General features: G+C 41.3%; 1 protein-coding gene across 1 annotated transcript in view; it reads right to left on the bottom strand.

Annotated features, from left to right (window-relative positions):
* LOC139637350 (plasmanylethanolamine desaturase 1) overlaps nt 1–17,712 on the bottom strand; it is a 38,927-nt gene that overhangs the window by 5,636 nt on the left and 15,579 nt on the right. Inside the window, exons 2-5 of the mRNA XM_071506005.1 lie at nt 13,794–13,913; nt 13,404–13,495; nt 6,324–6,468; nt 1,021–1,233 (exon numbers count right to left, since the gene is read on the bottom strand). Coding sequence (XP_071362106.1) covers nt 1,021–1,233; nt 6,324–6,468; nt 13,404–13,495; nt 13,794–13,913 — 570 coding nt within the window. The remainder of the gene's footprint in view (nt 1–1,020; nt 1,234–6,323; nt 6,469–13,403; nt 13,496–13,793; nt 13,914–17,712) is intronic.

The raw sequence follows: 17,712 nt of genomic DNA, 5'->3' as shown, positions 1-17,712 counted from the left end.
CTGTGTGTGTCTCTAAAGACACACACGCAAACAGAACAGTTTCTTTTAGTTATTTATAAGAATTCCGACAGACAGACAGACATGGCCGCCATTTTATTTGAATCTGTTGAGGACTGCAAGTGAAGTCATTCTGGAGTCATCAGCTTCAATTATGGCGATCTAAAATGGCTGCCCACAACATAAACACCAATAAACATCTGATAGTATTCAGAGGTCAAAGTCATGTTACACACATTTAAGCCTTCAGTCTCTCTGTTGTGTGACTGATGCAAAATCAAAAAAAAAGCAATGCTTTAATTTTAGGAATTTACAGTGTAACATAAATTTTGGCCAATATTTTTAATCAGTTCCCAGATGTATCCAGAAGAACTACACATCCTTACAGATTACTTACTCTAACACCTCCCACTTCTTTTGGAATAAAGGCAACATGAGTTAGGACTGATCAGCACCCATATAAGTGAGTGGCTGAGTGCTGACCTACGTCCTCAAGATTAGCTGACATCAGCCTGGCCTGGGATGTGCCTAATGCAACAGGGCTCCACATGGTGAGGAACTGCCTGAACAAGAAGCCAGATAGATGTGAGACCTCATAAAGATAGAAGAAGGTTCAACAGCATCAGTAAGGTACCAATCATAAGCTGAAACACGGTTGCAGCAGTGGTTGCAGCGAAAAGAAACCCATTGCTCACAAAAAATGAAAGATTAATGAATGAATGAATGAATAATTGAATATTGGCAGCACATTCTTTGGTCAGATGAAACCAAAATACATTTGTTTGGATCAGATGGGGTCCAGCATGTTTGGTGTGGACCGGGCCAGGACCACCACAGTGACTGCACAGCGCTGACTGTGACACATGGACATCTTTTAATTCATGTACTTATTAAATTGAGTTTCAACTTTTCTTTGCAATTTATGCTTCTGTTAATATGTAATTGTAATTGTTGATTTAAACATACACTGAAAGAATTTGAACTTTGCCACTCTACAGTGCTGTACTGCAGTCCCAGTCTCACCTGTAGTGATGCAGTAGTATGTTTCATGTGGTGAGACATGGTGGATGCGGTGATGTTTCCGTGGCAACACCAGATGCCAGTCCTGGAGCAGCATGACCCAGCGCGGGAGGCCGAAGTAGGAGTGACTCCACTTATGGATCTGATTGGTCAGCGTCACGAAAACCGCCAGGGCAAAGACGTAACAGTCCCAAGGATAGGATGGCGCCAAGGCCTCTGAAAGAAAGAAAGAAAGAAAGAAAGAAAGAAAGAAAGAAAGAAAGAAAGAAAGGGAGAAAGGGAGAAAGAAAGAATAATTGATCAAAATGTTTAGTGTAATGAAAAGGGGCCAGCATGAAAGCATAGCACTCCCACAGAGAGGATGCTGGCAGGAGCCTCGGAGAGATGTAGAGACCGAGGGGGAGGATGAAGAACGGGGGAGTTGGGTGGGGAGGATGGGGAAAGATGGGGAAGAGTGGCAGCAGGGGAGAGAGGAGGAGATGACAAAGAGAGATAAGTAGGATGATGAGGAGAGAATGTAAAATAGCCTGAAATATAATACACTTTAACATAAAACCAACAAGACAGTAAGCCGTGATGATGTCTTCCAAATATTACAGTTTACCAAAATCAGAGAGACCAAGGGCAGATCAGTCATCAGACATCAACTTCACCAATTACTCCAGACTGTTTTAGCACGGTGCTATCACTACAGCACCGCAGGCATCAAAAGGAAAACTTAAGTCTGTCAGCCAGGGGTGAGACTCTTCACCCCTCTACTCCTGTGTGCCATCACACAAGAAAATCACTCTCTGCAAATTCTGTCTGTTCTTTATTGAGTGTGTAAAATCCCTTCTGATGTGAAAATGTTACAATGAATCATCAGCCCTCACCTTTAAATATTTAAAACAACTTCTGCTTTTCCATTCTCATCCTCAAAAAGAGCTGCACATTTTTCCTGCAGAGGCGTCCTGGGACTGGACAGAATGTGTGCTGTGTTTTTGTGTGACATTCAGATGGAGGTGGAGCTGGAGTTAAGATGGAGGCTGGGGACTAGGGGACAACAGTTTACTAACACTGTGGCAAAGTCACAGACAAAAAGAATTTGGAGCGCAGCGATTTCTAATGTGATGTTTTTCCTTTTCAAACAGGCTACAGGGTGAGGATGGTCATTCAGAGCTGTGCACCAATGGAAAGAGTCAGGGAATGAAAGGTAATGTAACTGAGAAACAGGGATGTACTTCTATTCAGTGTAATGTTAATCTGGGTCTGGTGTGAAGTTTTATATGGAATAATAGAAATAAGATTCTGGAAAAAAAAGTGGAAAAAAATCAAATGTTCTGTTCTTAATTTATGAGTAAACGCCATAAATTCTCACATAGTGATCATGCCTTTTCATTACCTCAGCCTAAGAATAAGCAGGTCTTAGTTTGAGACACACTATTATAAGATAGTCATCTTTATTTTTGCACTTATAGTATATCCCATAATGTTTTAGTAAGAGACCTCCCTATTTTATGTTCTTCCATTTCCACAGGTTTAGGAGCCTTTAGGCTTTTAGTGTGAAAAGTTGCAGCAGGTATCTAGCGTAATTAAGAGCGGAAGAAACACCTTGCTATTATTTGAATACTTACTTGGATATTTCATGCTATATCATAAATCTACACCACCACAGTTTAGAGGGAAATTTTTATACATTTCACTCCTCAATATTTAATTGACACCCACAGTTACAAGTTTACAAACAAAGATTTTACATACATAACATACAATAAGCTTATTAAAAACCAAGGGGGTAGCACATGTATTTAATCCGTTATTTAAACGCATGGTCTCATTTAGATGGCGAGAGAACCTGTGCAGTGTTTTGAGCTAAATGCTAACATCAGCACGCTAACATGCTCAAAATGTCAATGCTATCATCCTGACACTGATCACGTAATGTTAGCATGCTAGCGTGTGAGCATGCTAGTATGTTAGCTAGTACGCACAGCTGAGACTGATGGGAATGTCATTAGTTTTGCTGGTATTGGACAAAAACAAAAGTTTACTGTTTTGGTGAGAGTTACTGGAGTCCAAAGACATCCCCCAGCTTCACTGCCAGTGTGGCTAAAAATGGGAATAATCAGTGTCCGTGCCCACTGGGTTTGAGTGTTATTTAGGTTTCCTAAATGTAGACTATTGCTAAGCCTGAAACCATGAAAGCAGTTGTTGAAGATGTCATTGGTATCTGGGGATTGTGTTGTCAGTGTTGATTTGAGCTGACAGGTGACAAATATGTCAGGACTCACACACAGGAGCAGCTGTGTGCAGAATTTCTGGAAATAATTATATGCAGGGCAACAATCTGCAAAGTGGTTGTTGGATGTAAGTGTAACTGGGTTGCCCACACCTGCTTAATAAAACTGACTTACACATTTAGTTTCCATCAGTCTCATCTGCCACCTGCTAAAAACCAAACAGAAGTCTGCAGCCTGCCTGTCACTCTGCTCACTTTTGTTATTCATTCGAGTCTTTCTGTCAGTATGACTTACAGCCGTCCTCTCTCTGTCTGCCTCCATCCCTCGTTCCCTCTCTTTGGTTGAAACAGCGATCTCTTGACCCCAGTTCAAGTGCAGACACGACAGTTGGAGATGTCACCTCACTGCTTTCAGCTTTGCCCATCTACTTCTGTCTCTGTCTTTGTCTGGTGACCGTTTGACACTGTGAGGAGCTTGACATGACAGGTTTAGATGTCATCTTACCGCTACATGACCCTCTACCACCCCCACCCCCCAGCCTGCCTCGCTGCCTCTCTTCTCCATGCACTCTCACCCTCTGTCTCAAACTCTTAGCAGTGACCTCTTAAGGTGCAGACATGACAGGTGTAGATGTCACTGCACCTCTCCCTGTCTCTGTCTCGTGACCTCTTGATGCCCTGTGGTGCGTGACATGACAGGTGTGGATGTCACCTACAAGTGGACCTCGCTACTGCCATCTCCCCTCTAATCTTTCCTTCCCTCTCCCTCTTGCCTCTCTTATTCCCTGATCCCTCCTGCGGGCAAGCAGCTGACCTTTATGTGTTTCCCTTCCACTCTTCTTACCTTCATGTCTTTATTTCTATAGATTTGTTACATCCTTTCCGTTTGTATCAGATTTCTTAGTCTGTATTCCTTATTAACTTCATCATTCTCTCTTTTTTTTTTTTTTTTAGTATGTGACATTTCTGACTGTGTTTAGACAGAGAATTCAGCTTTTAACCCGGAAAAGCCTTATTTAAGTTGTATACTTGATTTGTATAGTTACAGGTATGGGACAATATAGTTACATATTGTTATAGTTATATACAACATTTCTTAAAAAAAAAAAAAGAAAAAATTGTATAATATAGCTTTAATTTTGTTACAAGAATAAGTCTGCCTTCACCACACAGTAATGTGCTGGGGTGCTTCTCTCCCATTGATTGATTAAAAAAAATCTGAGACTTTGAAAAGTTTTCTATATGTACCTTTTTCAATTTCAACAAAATGTTGCTAAACACATGCTAAAAGAAAAGATTGCAACACAACAAACTCAACAACACATACCTGTACGTTAACCCGACTGATACACAATTTCCAAGGCCAATACTGATATTGAGATTTTATAGTTTAAAAACTGACAACAATTTACCAGCTGATTTTACCAGTCTGTTTTTTTTTACTCAAAAACACAGGGGTTAAGGGTTCTTTCCATGTGTGTTGTTGTTGTTGTTGTCATCTATCTATCTTATTTCAGTTAATAGAGGAACAAGGTCAAACCCAAGTGTGTGACTGGACAGGCATGGCAGGTTATTTGCCTTCAGCCTAGTGTCAGCTGGTTTCAGCCCTTTATCTGTTCACTTCTCTCCTGCTCTCTGAGAAGCTGAATACCAAATAAAGCTGTCCCCATTTACAAGTTTTTCTGGTTCTGTTATCAGACAATGGAAGAAGTATGAAACAGTGACAACAAGTTAAAGACAACGGCTGTGCTGTGCTTTCAGCTATATTTGCTTGTATAATGACCATTTATAGAAAAACTTAGACTCTCATTCATATCAGCTGCTGCGCTGTCAATGGAATAAGGCGCATGGAGAGGTGTACCTGCAATACTGGTTAACCTCTTCTACGGAAAGTCGCTAAGGTTTGTCCAAATATTCCTGGATTTGTCACAAGGTGCTTTTTTGAAAGAAAGTTGGCAAAAGGATCTGAAAAGTTGGTTCATTTAGCAACAAAGCACCAAATCATTTCTAAAGAGCAACACTCAGCCAGCCAACCAGTGGTGTAACTGACAGGTCCCTATAACAACACTTAATATTACCATTTGTAATATTTTTATTTTTTGTATTTTATACAGTGTTGGGATCATTATTTCCCAAAAAGGAAGATGGAGGCTGCTACTGTATTTACAGGTTAATTCCTTATTGTTGGCAGATAATTTTGTTTGTTTGTTTGTTTTGATTGAAATATCCAGCCTACCAGGGTAACAGTCACATCAGAGACACTCACTCAGAGAGGCTTGTGAACAGCTTAACCCCACGACTCCGGGGCTAACCTCACCTTTAACCGCCTAACTGATGTCAACTCCTCTCCTCTACACCCATCAGCGACCTTTTGGCTCAAGCTGGAGTGCAGACATGACAGGTGGAGGTGTCACCTCCTCAATAACAGGTTGCTCTGTCTCTCCTGCTGATCTTCCTCCTCTGGTCCCTCCCCTCCTGCCCCGCACTCATAAGGTCAGTGCACACGATTACCAGTAAAACTGCTTTGCCATGATCAGTGGTCGGACTTCTCTCACCTCAGAGGCCGGGATACTTTGGCATCTTGCAAAAAGAAGTCACTGCTAAAGGTTGTCAGACCCTTTGTAGTTGATCACCTTAAATCCTAACATTCACGTCACACCTTCAGGCTATTTGACTGAAAGCAAACTAAAAGTGTTTATGGCTGGGAAGAATGTGACTGATCACATTCATGTACTAGCAGTCCCTTCTCCTCTGGTGGGGAATCTGTGCACAGAGAGTGAGATCTTGGAGAATGGCTCAAAACACCACAACTGTTGCGCCCCCAAATGTCTTATTTACAGGTAATAGGAATGTGAATGAGAAAAAATGTTCACACAGGATACAGAATACCAGAGCTTTGATAACCTTGATTTCATAGTTACAACAACAGGTTTCACTCCTCCCTATGAAATGTTTGTGTGTTCCATATCTGACATGAAGACAATCATGCATGTGCTAAACTGGCCTTTATGTGTCCTTTCTGTGCTTGACAGCCAAATCCAGAAAATGCAATTACGTTTGCATGTGTGTATGTATGTGTGTGTGCTACCTGGTGTGTATGTGAGGAACTTGTAGGCCATGTGAGCCAGCGGCAGGATGGGGATCATACAGTTGTCGCCATTGGTTTCAATGAAGTCGTGGCGAGTGATGGCGGTTGGATCGATGTGGTGCTCCCTGAACGGTCGAATGAATGCCTGCGGGGACAGAGAGTCAGAGGAAGAGAGAGACATTATGGACTGTTAAACGTACCAAACAACCCCTTCTGTAATTCCCTCCACCTATAAAGCCAAGTGCCACTTTACACAAATAAAGAAGTTAGTCAAACATTTTTCTCTTGATACAGGACAACTTTGTTTATTTATTTATTTTTGGGTTTATTGTGCAATGAAATGATGACAAGTGTTATGGTAGAATAACAACCATTAACTAATCTTGAGTTTATTTTTGTGCCATGTCAGGAATGGACATTACTGAAAACATAATTAATAAATTCTGCAATAGCTGCAATAGACAGTTTGATTTTGAAATTATTCTACATCTTATACTTTATAAAAGTTTTTATTTGGTTATATAAAAGTAATATATTGAATTCAACGCTGCAAAGGAAATTGCACAATTTGAAATAAGCACAATTACAGCAATAATAACAGAAAAGAGTTTCTGGCTGTTTTCTTAAAATTACACAGATTCAGTCTCTGCTAAATGGAACCAATGTGATAAACAAAAAACAACAAAAACAGAAGCCGACAATCACTGGTAGTTTTTTGTCATTTAATTTACATGCACTTAAAATCAGAACACAAAACAGACACTGGAAAGCAAATGCAGATCAAATGTGCATACACGCACACACACAAACACACAGACACACACAGCAACTCAGCAGTGTCCAGCATCCTGCGCAACCCCAAAGCTCATATCCAGCATCCTAATAAACCCCGGAACAGCAGTCGACTCAAACAAACACACTCATACACATAAATGACTCACAGACGCCCGACACAAACTAAAAATGGGAGCTTCAAACACACATAGTCGCAAACCCCACTTGCACCGTGCAGAGGCAGACACCTGTCTGTGAGAGCATGGGGGTCTCAAATGAAAGACTGGCTCTGAATCTCACAAGCACAAAAGAGGACAAAAAGAAACCCACACATGCACATACAGGATAAAGGTTATTTATTTCCCTCTGCGGAAAAAGCAAAACAAGAAGGCTTGCATCTTTAATGCTACTGTATGTGTCCGTGTGTGTCCGTGTCTGTGTGTGTGTGTGTGTGCAGCCATGGACACATCAGCATGAAAACTCATTATTGTTGTGTTGGCTGTTCCAAACAATCTCTCTGACACACACACACACACACCTATCTGCCAGCATCGTTGGTAGGTGCCACTGCAAACACAGAAACTATCTGTTGACATCTCCACTATTATGTTCCCTTCTCCGTTCTCATCTGCCTCTCCCCCACCCCTCCTCTCCTGTCACCCCCCTCCTCTCACCGCAGCCCTCAGCCAGATGAAAGGCCGTCTAAGCTGTGGAGGCCGTGCTGAGCGGGGCGGCATCAGTGCTCCCAGTTAATGGCGGGCCACCGGTCGCTGCGTGTCCTCTAATCCCACACCGTTTAACGGCCCGCTTCGCACGACATCCGTTAATCACCAGCTCACATCGCCCATCGCCCCAGCAACCAGCGCTGTCCCACTGGCTGGACAGACACGCCCTTCCACCCCCTTCTTTTCGTTTATGTCCTCCCGACCTTTTTACTGTATTTTCATCTCACTTTTTGTTGGTTTCTTTCTCTGTCTCCGTCTTTTCGTCCAAATCTTTCTATCTATGCTTTCTTCTTGCTCTCCATTTCCTTTTTGGTCTTTAAGAAAAAACTGACTTCAGTCATTCAATTAACTCTCATTCGATGTTGCAATCAGCCTCATTAGAGAGTTGCCTTGAAAGACGCTGGTAAAGATGTAAGAGGTAAGAAAGAGGGAAACTGAACCAAGGAGAGAGGTACCGCTGCTTTTAAAAGACGACTGCAAAGGAAAAAGACAAAGGGAGGAAGGATCTTCAAACATATATCCCTGCACTGTAAGCACATCTGGCAAATTTCAATGTGAATCGAGCATCATTGGGAACTAATGAGCGTGACTTGGTCCTCAAAGTGGTGTCATTAGAGGACTGCTAAATCCTTGTTGAGTCAATTAAAGCTCAACGACACAATGACAACAAAACAAAAAAAAAGAAAAAAACAACAACAAAAAAAAAAAACAAAAAAAGAAAACAGTACAGCCCAAAGAGTCGCTGAGGAATAGTTCTAAACACGTCTGGGAAAATGTATTGCACTTTTTAAGACAGTGCTACAGTTTTAGCACTGAAGAGAGAAAAGGCTTTTATGGATTCAAAGAAAATCATTGTTACACAATGTCTAATAAAGAGCATTAGCAGCGTGCTGTATGAGATCATTTTTCTTGTAATTGCAGCTGAATAATGTTTGATGGTGACAAACATTTTTTTTTTCAACTTTCATTCACTGATGATGTTAATACACTGTAATTGATTTTTGAATATTCGTCAAAATAAAATGTGAATTAGTGCCTTTTTCCATTAACTACATTTTGGCAGTTATATCCAAGTGCACATGAGAGGATTTCATAAGGAACTGACAACCACTAACTGTACATCATGGCATTTTTTTTTGCTGCTTTCCATGTGAAATGGCCTTTGCAGGCTTGTTCTTCAGTAGCTATGGTGATAGAGAGCATGGCGATATGAAGCAAGGCACCTCAGGGTCGTTGAGATGTGCACACATGATTTTATTGTTTATTTTTTGGACTTGCTGGTGGAGTGGAGGCATGTTAACAGTGTGTGGCATTATGACATGAATCTTGTCACAGAAGCAACGCAGCATGAGGCTGTATTTTATGTGTCTCTATCAGCCTTGTATTGCATTGCAGCTCCTCTTTTTGTTTGAAATGCCAACTGCTCTTTTTTTGGGGGGGGGGGGTTGCCTTTGTTGACAGTGACAGTGTAGATACAGAGCAGGAACATGGGAGAGGGCCATGGCATGTTACAAAGGTCCCTGGCTGGTATCCAACCACTCAGGACTCTTTACACACAAATCAAAAATGTGTATGAAAATGGAAACAAACCTTATCTGTGAGCTTGGTACCAAAATTGTCCCTCAGATCCTGGGGACCATACTGGCCATATTATTTATGATCCTACGACAGCAGACTCTTAAGACGGCGAGGTTTCCCATTATGGTGAATTTATGGAGGGCAGAAGTCCATATGTGAATACAACATATGTTGTGTCCGCATTATGCTTCATGCTTCCACATGGTGTCTATAGTCATACAATGTCTTTAAATAGGTCTTCACAAAGAAAGACTACAGGCAACAGAGAACATAGTAAGAAGGTATATACACACACAGTACATACATACACAGCAAAAACAAGTAAATGACAGAAAGAACAAATAACAAAAAGTGGAACTGGCCTCAAACGTTTCATCTAGCTTTATGACGGCAACTACCATTAGCCTCAGGTGTTCTCCATCATCTTTGATATTCAAACTAACCTTAACTGGGAGCACAGGCCTGCTTTATTCTCAGTCTCAAAACCCACACAGACACAAAAAAAACAGCTGAGGTGTATGCCTTGTTTTTTGGTCTCCTTCCCCACACACACACACACACAAACACACACACACACACCCTTTATTGTCCTCTAGCCTATTGTCATCCCTCTGTTCTCCACACAGGTCCATTCTTCTCTTTCAGTTAAAGTCTTTATTAGAAGTCTCCTACAGTGTCCGACACACCATGCAAATTTGTGACTGCCGCTGTGCTTTTGGTCCCAGTAACTACCCCAAAGCCCAATAAATTCCACATCATAAATACACATCAAACCACATAGTACCTTCAGAAAACTAAAAAAGTAACACTGGGCTACAAAAATCATTGTTTAGAGTCAATTGATGGTAAAGTGCATATACAGAAATAACACAACATAGCAACAAAATCTTTCTCACTGACAAAAAATTGTCAGAGCCTTGGAGGAAATTGAACATTACACCCCAATCAACACTGAATCAAAAAAGAATAACATCAACCATTGGAATTCATCACAGTAAACACACTGTCAATGATCTGGTGTTTGGAGCCAATTAGTGTCAGAGTGAATTGCAGTAATGGGATTTACCTAAAAGCTGTGATGCCAAAGCCTCAAAACCACCAGCCTCCTGTGCAGAGATATTAACTCATGAAATATTACCATTTTAGAGACTAACGAGTAAAACTATATCAATAATTTAAATGTTCAAACTCATTATTAAGCACTTAACATTGATTTACTGTTTGTGCCTTTGCAACTAATTTCTAATCTGCTTTTAATTTGATTCAGTGAATGCTAATTTTGAATTCTGGTAAATATAAAAGTGATGCATTTTATTAAATCTTCAGCTGTCCTCTTATGTTTAGGTTACGTTTGATGTTGATGCCTACTGAGATTGTCTCCCTGAAAAACCTTGGGTTCCTGCTGTTTGCCATTTAAAACTGATTTAATTTATTTTCTAACAGAACTAGATGTAAACACCACACTGACATGTGGTGCGTTCCATTTGAACTGGGAAGTCTGAATTTCCAAGATTCCAGTCGGTGTTCAACTGGAACACCCCTTGAAGACAGATTTCCAACTTGGAAAGTCGGAAGAACCAACTCAAACTCAAAATCCAGGATGGCTGCTCTGCGCATCAACAGATGTTAGCACTTCTGTCTTATTTGTGTATCATCAAATCAGTCATACAGACAGTACTGTCTAACTTCTATCTGTGGACATGTTGTTATGGTGTTTGTATTTGAAAAAATACCACATAATGCACTGTTATTACCTGGTATTGCAAACAGTAACAACAAGCAAACAAGCAACAACAATAACAAGCCTGTAACTTGTTGTACTGGAACGTGGTGAACTCGGGTATGACGTCATTCCCAGCTCATACTTATAAATGTAAGTATGATAAATGTAATATCATCAGCAATATTATTACCTTGTACACTCAGACATATCCACATGGGTGAAGGAACCCAACCTTCAACTAAACCTCTCTGTCAAAACCTCTCTGGACTCTTAGTCATTCCAGCCACAGTCTTTCCATCACAATATCAATATCTTCATCTTTTTCGACCGGTGCAAATGGGCACATGTCACCCCGCTGCTCAATGACCTCCACTGGCTACCCTTGGCTGCCCGAATCAAATTCACGTCACTTCTGTTTGCCTCCAGACCATTCTTGTTTGTGGTTCTCAAACAGCGAGCTACCAAACACTATCAGAGCAGGGGCGTCTCTCTCTATCTTCAAGAATCTCTTGAAGATCCATCTCTTCCCAGAGCACCTCCTCTCCTGACCTCTAACACCCGAACACGCCTAACTCACAAATACTATGCACTTTCATTGCATTTCTTTACCTGATCTTTTGCACTTTGCCTTACTAAATAAATGTAGTACTTAGTACTTACACCAAGGTTCCCACTGCACTGAAGCTTTAGTGTTGTCCCTCACTTGTTAGTCGGCCACATGAGTAAATGTAGATGTACTGCAGCCCCCTCCACCATATCCCCCATATGTACTTTCATCACTAGTGTAGAATAACAGCATGCACTCCTCAGGACACTGTCTGTTTAAGATTGAGCAATAGAGTGGATATTACACATGAGTTTAACTGACTCAAGACTTTTGTATCAGGACATATTTAACTTTCATAAAGAGCATTTGAAGGAAATTAAGTTTTTCAGGAGAATGATATTCATGTGACAAATTTGAATTAAATCAAATAAATACAAATTCATTTAATAGTGACTAATGTTACACTATTATTAATCAAACATTGACACTACACGGGTTCAGCATGAATGAGAGCTATTGTTGTAATTAGGATTCTTCAGGTCTCAAAACACACAACAGTTTCTGCATTTCAACTCATTAATTATCAATGAATATTTCATAAACAGAAGAAATAGAAGATGAAATACACACACACACACACACACACAGATACACACAGATACACCCACTAAATTCCCATCTCATTAATCAAAACAAAGTTCACATGAACCAATCTGCATGCTGCACCTGATCACACTGATTTTAATTGGCTGAAATGAGGATAACCTTTACTCTAATTGGCTGTGGTAAATGTGTGTGCATTAATGTAGGTGATGTTTTTTAATGCAAAAACTAAGTGTATGTGCATCCATCTTAATACACACCCACATACATATGTGCACACACATGCTCTGGCTCCGTATAGTGCCAGGTAGTGGAGGTTCAAGGTGAGGCCACACATAGCATGTGTTCGTGTGTCCGAGTGTGTGTGTGTGTGTGTGTGTGTGTGTGTATCGTCTGTATTGGGGAACATGGATTTTACCGTCTACAGGGAGATTCCTCTGTGAGACAGTGACATTTAGTTTCCAGGTCACTATGGCAGTCCTGAGGCTCGGGGGAATAAGGTGTAACCACCACGCTGCCATGGTGATACAGCCTCAGGAGAGAGGGGACACTGGTACAGTACAATATCATCCCTCTCGTCTGTGACTCACTGGGTCATTAAATGTGTTACAATATTCTTACATGTTTTTCTAAAGGACTTGACCTTTAGGTTGACTGCAAGCTGTTTTTTGGGGTTTTTTTTTAAAACTCCAACTGCAAAAAATCTGATGTAGTCGCCAGACATTACCACTGTTTGTCTGATGAGTAAAGACTGATGTGCTTAAGCACATAACCAAAAAATGCCTTCTTCTCCACATAAGCAGCCAAATGATCATTTAAAATGATCGTGACCTTGGGAGATCAACACATTTAAAAGTTGAACAGCTACATCCCAAAATACTACTAAACCAGTGCAATCTCTGCTGTGTGGCTGCCATTTATTGTAGCACCAACACAGCAGAGGTTGTTACATTAGCTCCATAATGACAACCTAATTTCTAGTTCTGTTATCAATAAGCACATTCAGTTGTGGCCAATAGGGATTTCAAAGTGAATAAAATCAGGGTTTACTTTGTAGTGAATTGATGAGAAACGGCTACAAGCTGCTCAAACTCTCTGTGTATGTATATATGTAGTGAGTGTTTGTTCACCTTGCCAATAACAGGGATGTCCACAGATCCCCAGGTGTCCGCCCCCCAGTGCACCATCCCCGACGCAAAGTCTGCCGTCACTATTCCTAGAACTGCCAGACAAACACCGACACAGAGGAGAAAAAGGAATAATATACACTTTAGCAGATGTGTCAGCAAACACCAAAACACAATTTTACAAAAACCTCACGTGGAAAGCAACAATGATGAGGGACTGTACTCGCTAGTTTAGTAAAGTTATTCCCGAACTTTTATAAACTAATATTGTTCTAAGTGACAGTCTAACGGTGACTGTGATAGGTAGTTTTAAGGTGATATCTTTACAGAGAGAAGCTTCATCTTAGCTCTGCCATTTTTCTACCATCCCAGGCTTTCGGACCGCCAGCTCACCGATGCCGAGGATGATCTTGTAGATGTGAACGGTGGAGAAGTGCAGGAGGAGGAAGGAGAAGTTGATGATGAAAAGGAAGAGGCACAGAAACACACACACCCACTCCTGGAGCCGCTTACCTGAAGAGGACAAAAGACGCAATCAACAAAAAATACAAAATGTATTTATATGAGTATCAGCAAAATGCAGATTATATTGTTAGTTAAAGTGCACTGGTGAGAGAGGAGAGGAGAGGAGAGGAAGTTGAAGATGAGAGTGGAAAAGATAAATAGTTGAGGGTGTTTGGCTCTGATGTGTTGTATTCATGAACTGGGTGAGGTCCCTGTGACCACAGGGAGAACAGGTCACTCCTTACCAGGGGTCAAAGGACCATTCAACCACAATGAAAGCGTGTGTGTGTGTGTGTGTGTGTGTGTGCGCACGTGTGTGTGTGTGTGTGTCCAGGGTGTTAATATGTAATCAGTCAGATGAAGACAAGTGTATTCCAGGCTGCAGGGTCACGACCTCTCATATGTGAAACACCGAAGCTGACGCAGCACCAAGCCCACATGGGTGTGTGCGCGCACACACACACACACACACACACACACACACACACACACACACAGACACACACACACACACACAGGCTGTTTCAGGTGGGAGGTGGGCCTCTGCAGGGACAAGACCAAACTCATAGGTCAGCAGCATTAACTGAAGGACAGAGGAAGATGGACTAACGGAAAGTACTCATACTCTAAACTCACACATCAGCAATATTAAGAGAGAGACGGGAGGGTCAAACGCAGAACCCTTCAGCCACACAGCCCTGAAGATTAGAGATACTGAATTATTAAAAAAAAAACCCCACACACACACACACACACACACACACACAGCTGATCTATAACTCATCTAATATCACAGAGCACCATATCCAGCAGGTTCCTCTATTACTGTCCTGATGTCTTCAGCCTTCTATCAGCTTGTATTTCACTGAATTGTCCCTTTGTTTCCTTCTTTCCTTTGCTCTGACTTCTCCGAGCACAAGCAGGAAATGTCAGTGTATCTCACCAAGTTACAATAAATAAACTCTGAGGAAACTTACAAATATAAACTGCCATTGTTCTGTTTCTAAGTCACATTCTTCAGTCCTTTGTCTTTCATTCCTCCGCCTCCGTCCACCCTCCTCTTAATCCTTCTTTCTTTGCCAATCTAATGTGGTTTAAAACATTAATGTGTTCAGATCCTAATGTATCACATAGCATTAGCAGCCTATAAGATATTCATGACAGTTTTTTTTAATAAAGCACACAGGCCTGTGAGTGTGTGAGCCTATAAGCTTGTGTGACTATGAATATGCCATCAGCCTTTCATAAGGCATGGACTGCAGTGGTCACAGGAGATTTAAAATATGTGATTATGGATATTTCACGAATCATCAGATGTGACCCTTAACCCTCTAAAAATAGACAGTATCAAAGTTGTCAGGAGTCAGATAATTCAAGAGTTGAAGTTCAGCTCCTAAATAAGTTTGACTTTGCTACTCAAAGAGGTTTTGAAAAAATTCAGTCAATGCAAAAAAATGTAAGTATTTTTTGTGTGATGCCCTACAGTGGTAAACAAACCAGGTATTTTGTTTTTTAAAGTTTGAGGCAAAAATTTAGGAAAGCTGCTTTTTTGCTCTCTTGACTGATCCCACTCATGTCATGGCCACAGCCACAGCCAGCAACTGCGTGGCGCCAGACCAACACTTCAGTTTCTGTATGGATTGAAAAAATTAGATGTAACATGTTCATTAATGAGAGCCAGGCTAGTTGTTCCCCTGTGTTTCCAGTCTTTGTGCTAAGCTAAGCTAAGATGAGCTAATAGGCTGCTGGTGGTAGCTTCGTATTTACCATATTGACAAAGAAAAAAAAAAAAAAAGCTAATTTCCCAAAACTATTGCTTTAAAAATAACAGCAATATTTAATTTTGATTATTATATCATCAATTTTGAGACTAACTCTACCAACACAAACTGTATAATAAAAACAGGGACTACTTCACATGTCGAGGAGGCAAACCATTAGTAATCGGCACTGTGTCTGCTTCACAGACATAGTGAGAAGTCGGGAACATCTGTTACTGATGCAGAGTATGAGCGTGGCATGCCCGAGCACATAAGGCCACTGAACAGGCTAAATGAAATGTCACTGAAAAAAGCCAGATTTACAAGACAGAAATGTGCAAACAGCTGCTCTGAATCCTACAATTTTCCTTATTTCCGTCACCCTTTGCCTGAGCGGTATTAAAATGCTGTGAGACTGCATCTTTATATATAAATGATAATTCGTTCTTCATAACCTTAAATCTCTCCTTTCCTTACATTAACCTTCAGCAAATGCAGCCCAATCATGGGTCCTTCTCACAGGACAGGCTTAAACTCAGGCCTGGCATATAAATATATGCATCATTTTATGCCCAAATAACCAGTATGAAGCCTGTTTGATGCATTCCAGTAAAGATACTGTTGGGATTAGAAATTACATAATAATTTGATATATTTGAAGGGGAGTTCAAAAGTTTACAACAAGCTGTGTGACTGAGATAATAAGGTATTTGAAACATTAATAGGAAGCTGATTGTTCCTCTGTTACTGAGGCACGCTGACGTACAGGAGCTTGGTGCTGGATACAATGACTGCAGACAAGTTTGTAGCTAAATTCCTGTAGAACCTGTTCACCCTGAGCTGTGAAAACTGAGACAGGAGAACTTCATTTCCAAAGAAACCTGCAATAAACATATTAGACAATGGCCACTAGTTTAAGAGCCCGTCCAGGGCGATGCAGGTCACATTGGAGGCTGACAAGGGAGGGAGGGAGGAGCTGCAGTTTAGCAGGTGACCCTGGTGAACTATTTTGCACCATTTTCACCTCCACAAAAAAAGAAGAAAAAAAACAAAACAACACACATAAATCCTTGATAATGCTCCTCTGAAAGTTCTACTCTTCCAGTGAAATACAAGTTTCTCTCCAACGCACCTCATGTGAGCAGTCTATACTTCTACAGTCAACAGTGCATACAGATGCTCTAGGATCAGTCTTGTTGAATTTGAATTTTGACATGTTTACTGTACAAAGTGGATTACAATGGTTGTGGAAATCTTAAAAGAGATTCAGGCCGGTCTTTGTGGTTTTTATGCAACACAGCATTTGCAAATGGGTTCAGCACTTACACAGAGATAAAAGTCCCCACAAAGTGAGAGCCTTGAAAATCTTGAAATCAGTCTCTTATGCTATAGCAAACAATGATGTGGGAGTATCTGCCCCCAGCTGGCAGCTGGTCGGCTGCACAGGCAGGTGGCTGTGAGTTCTCAGGGGTCAAAACCTGAAAGGGAAAAGGGGAAATACTGCATACTGGAGAACTACTCCCTTACCACAGTCAAGGCCGCTTCAGCTCTAACTGGGACAGCTAATCGGCTACAAAGAGGTTACACTGAGGTTACATGACAGCACACGTGATGGATTACATTTTCCCATTCCAATAAGAAGACAAGTTACAAACACAATCACACTAAGATTTTCCACCATGACAATACTGTGTTCAGTGCATATCCCACAGCCCAGGTACTGTGTTCTCAGTCCACGCAGCCTCAGTCCACGCCGGGGTTAAGTGGAGCACAGTTAGCTCTGTTGTCTCTAAGCTTCATGTGGCACCATTTTCTCCACTCCACCCCAAGGTACACACACACGCACGAACGAACGAACGAACGAACGAACGAACGAACGAACGAACGAACGAACGAACGAACGAACGAACGAACGAACGAACGAACGAACGAACGAACACACACACACACACACACACACACACACACACCTTAAGGGATCAGTAAACCAAAATTCACTCTCTCCAAGCTCTCACTGAGTCTGCACCCACCCACCCACTCACACACAC

The sequence above is a fragment of the Trachinotus anak genome, unplaced genomic scaffold (assembly GCF_046630095.1).
Source record: "Trachinotus anak isolate AG129_WGS33_773 ecotype Australia unplaced genomic scaffold, CSIRO_AGI_Tana_v1 ptg000002l, whole genome shotgun sequence".
Classification (NCBI taxonomy): Eukaryota; Metazoa; Chordata; class Actinopteri; order Carangiformes; family Carangidae; genus Trachinotus; species Trachinotus anak.
Note: the sequence above shows the minus strand (reverse complement) of the source record. Positions and strands in the feature narration are given on the sequence as shown.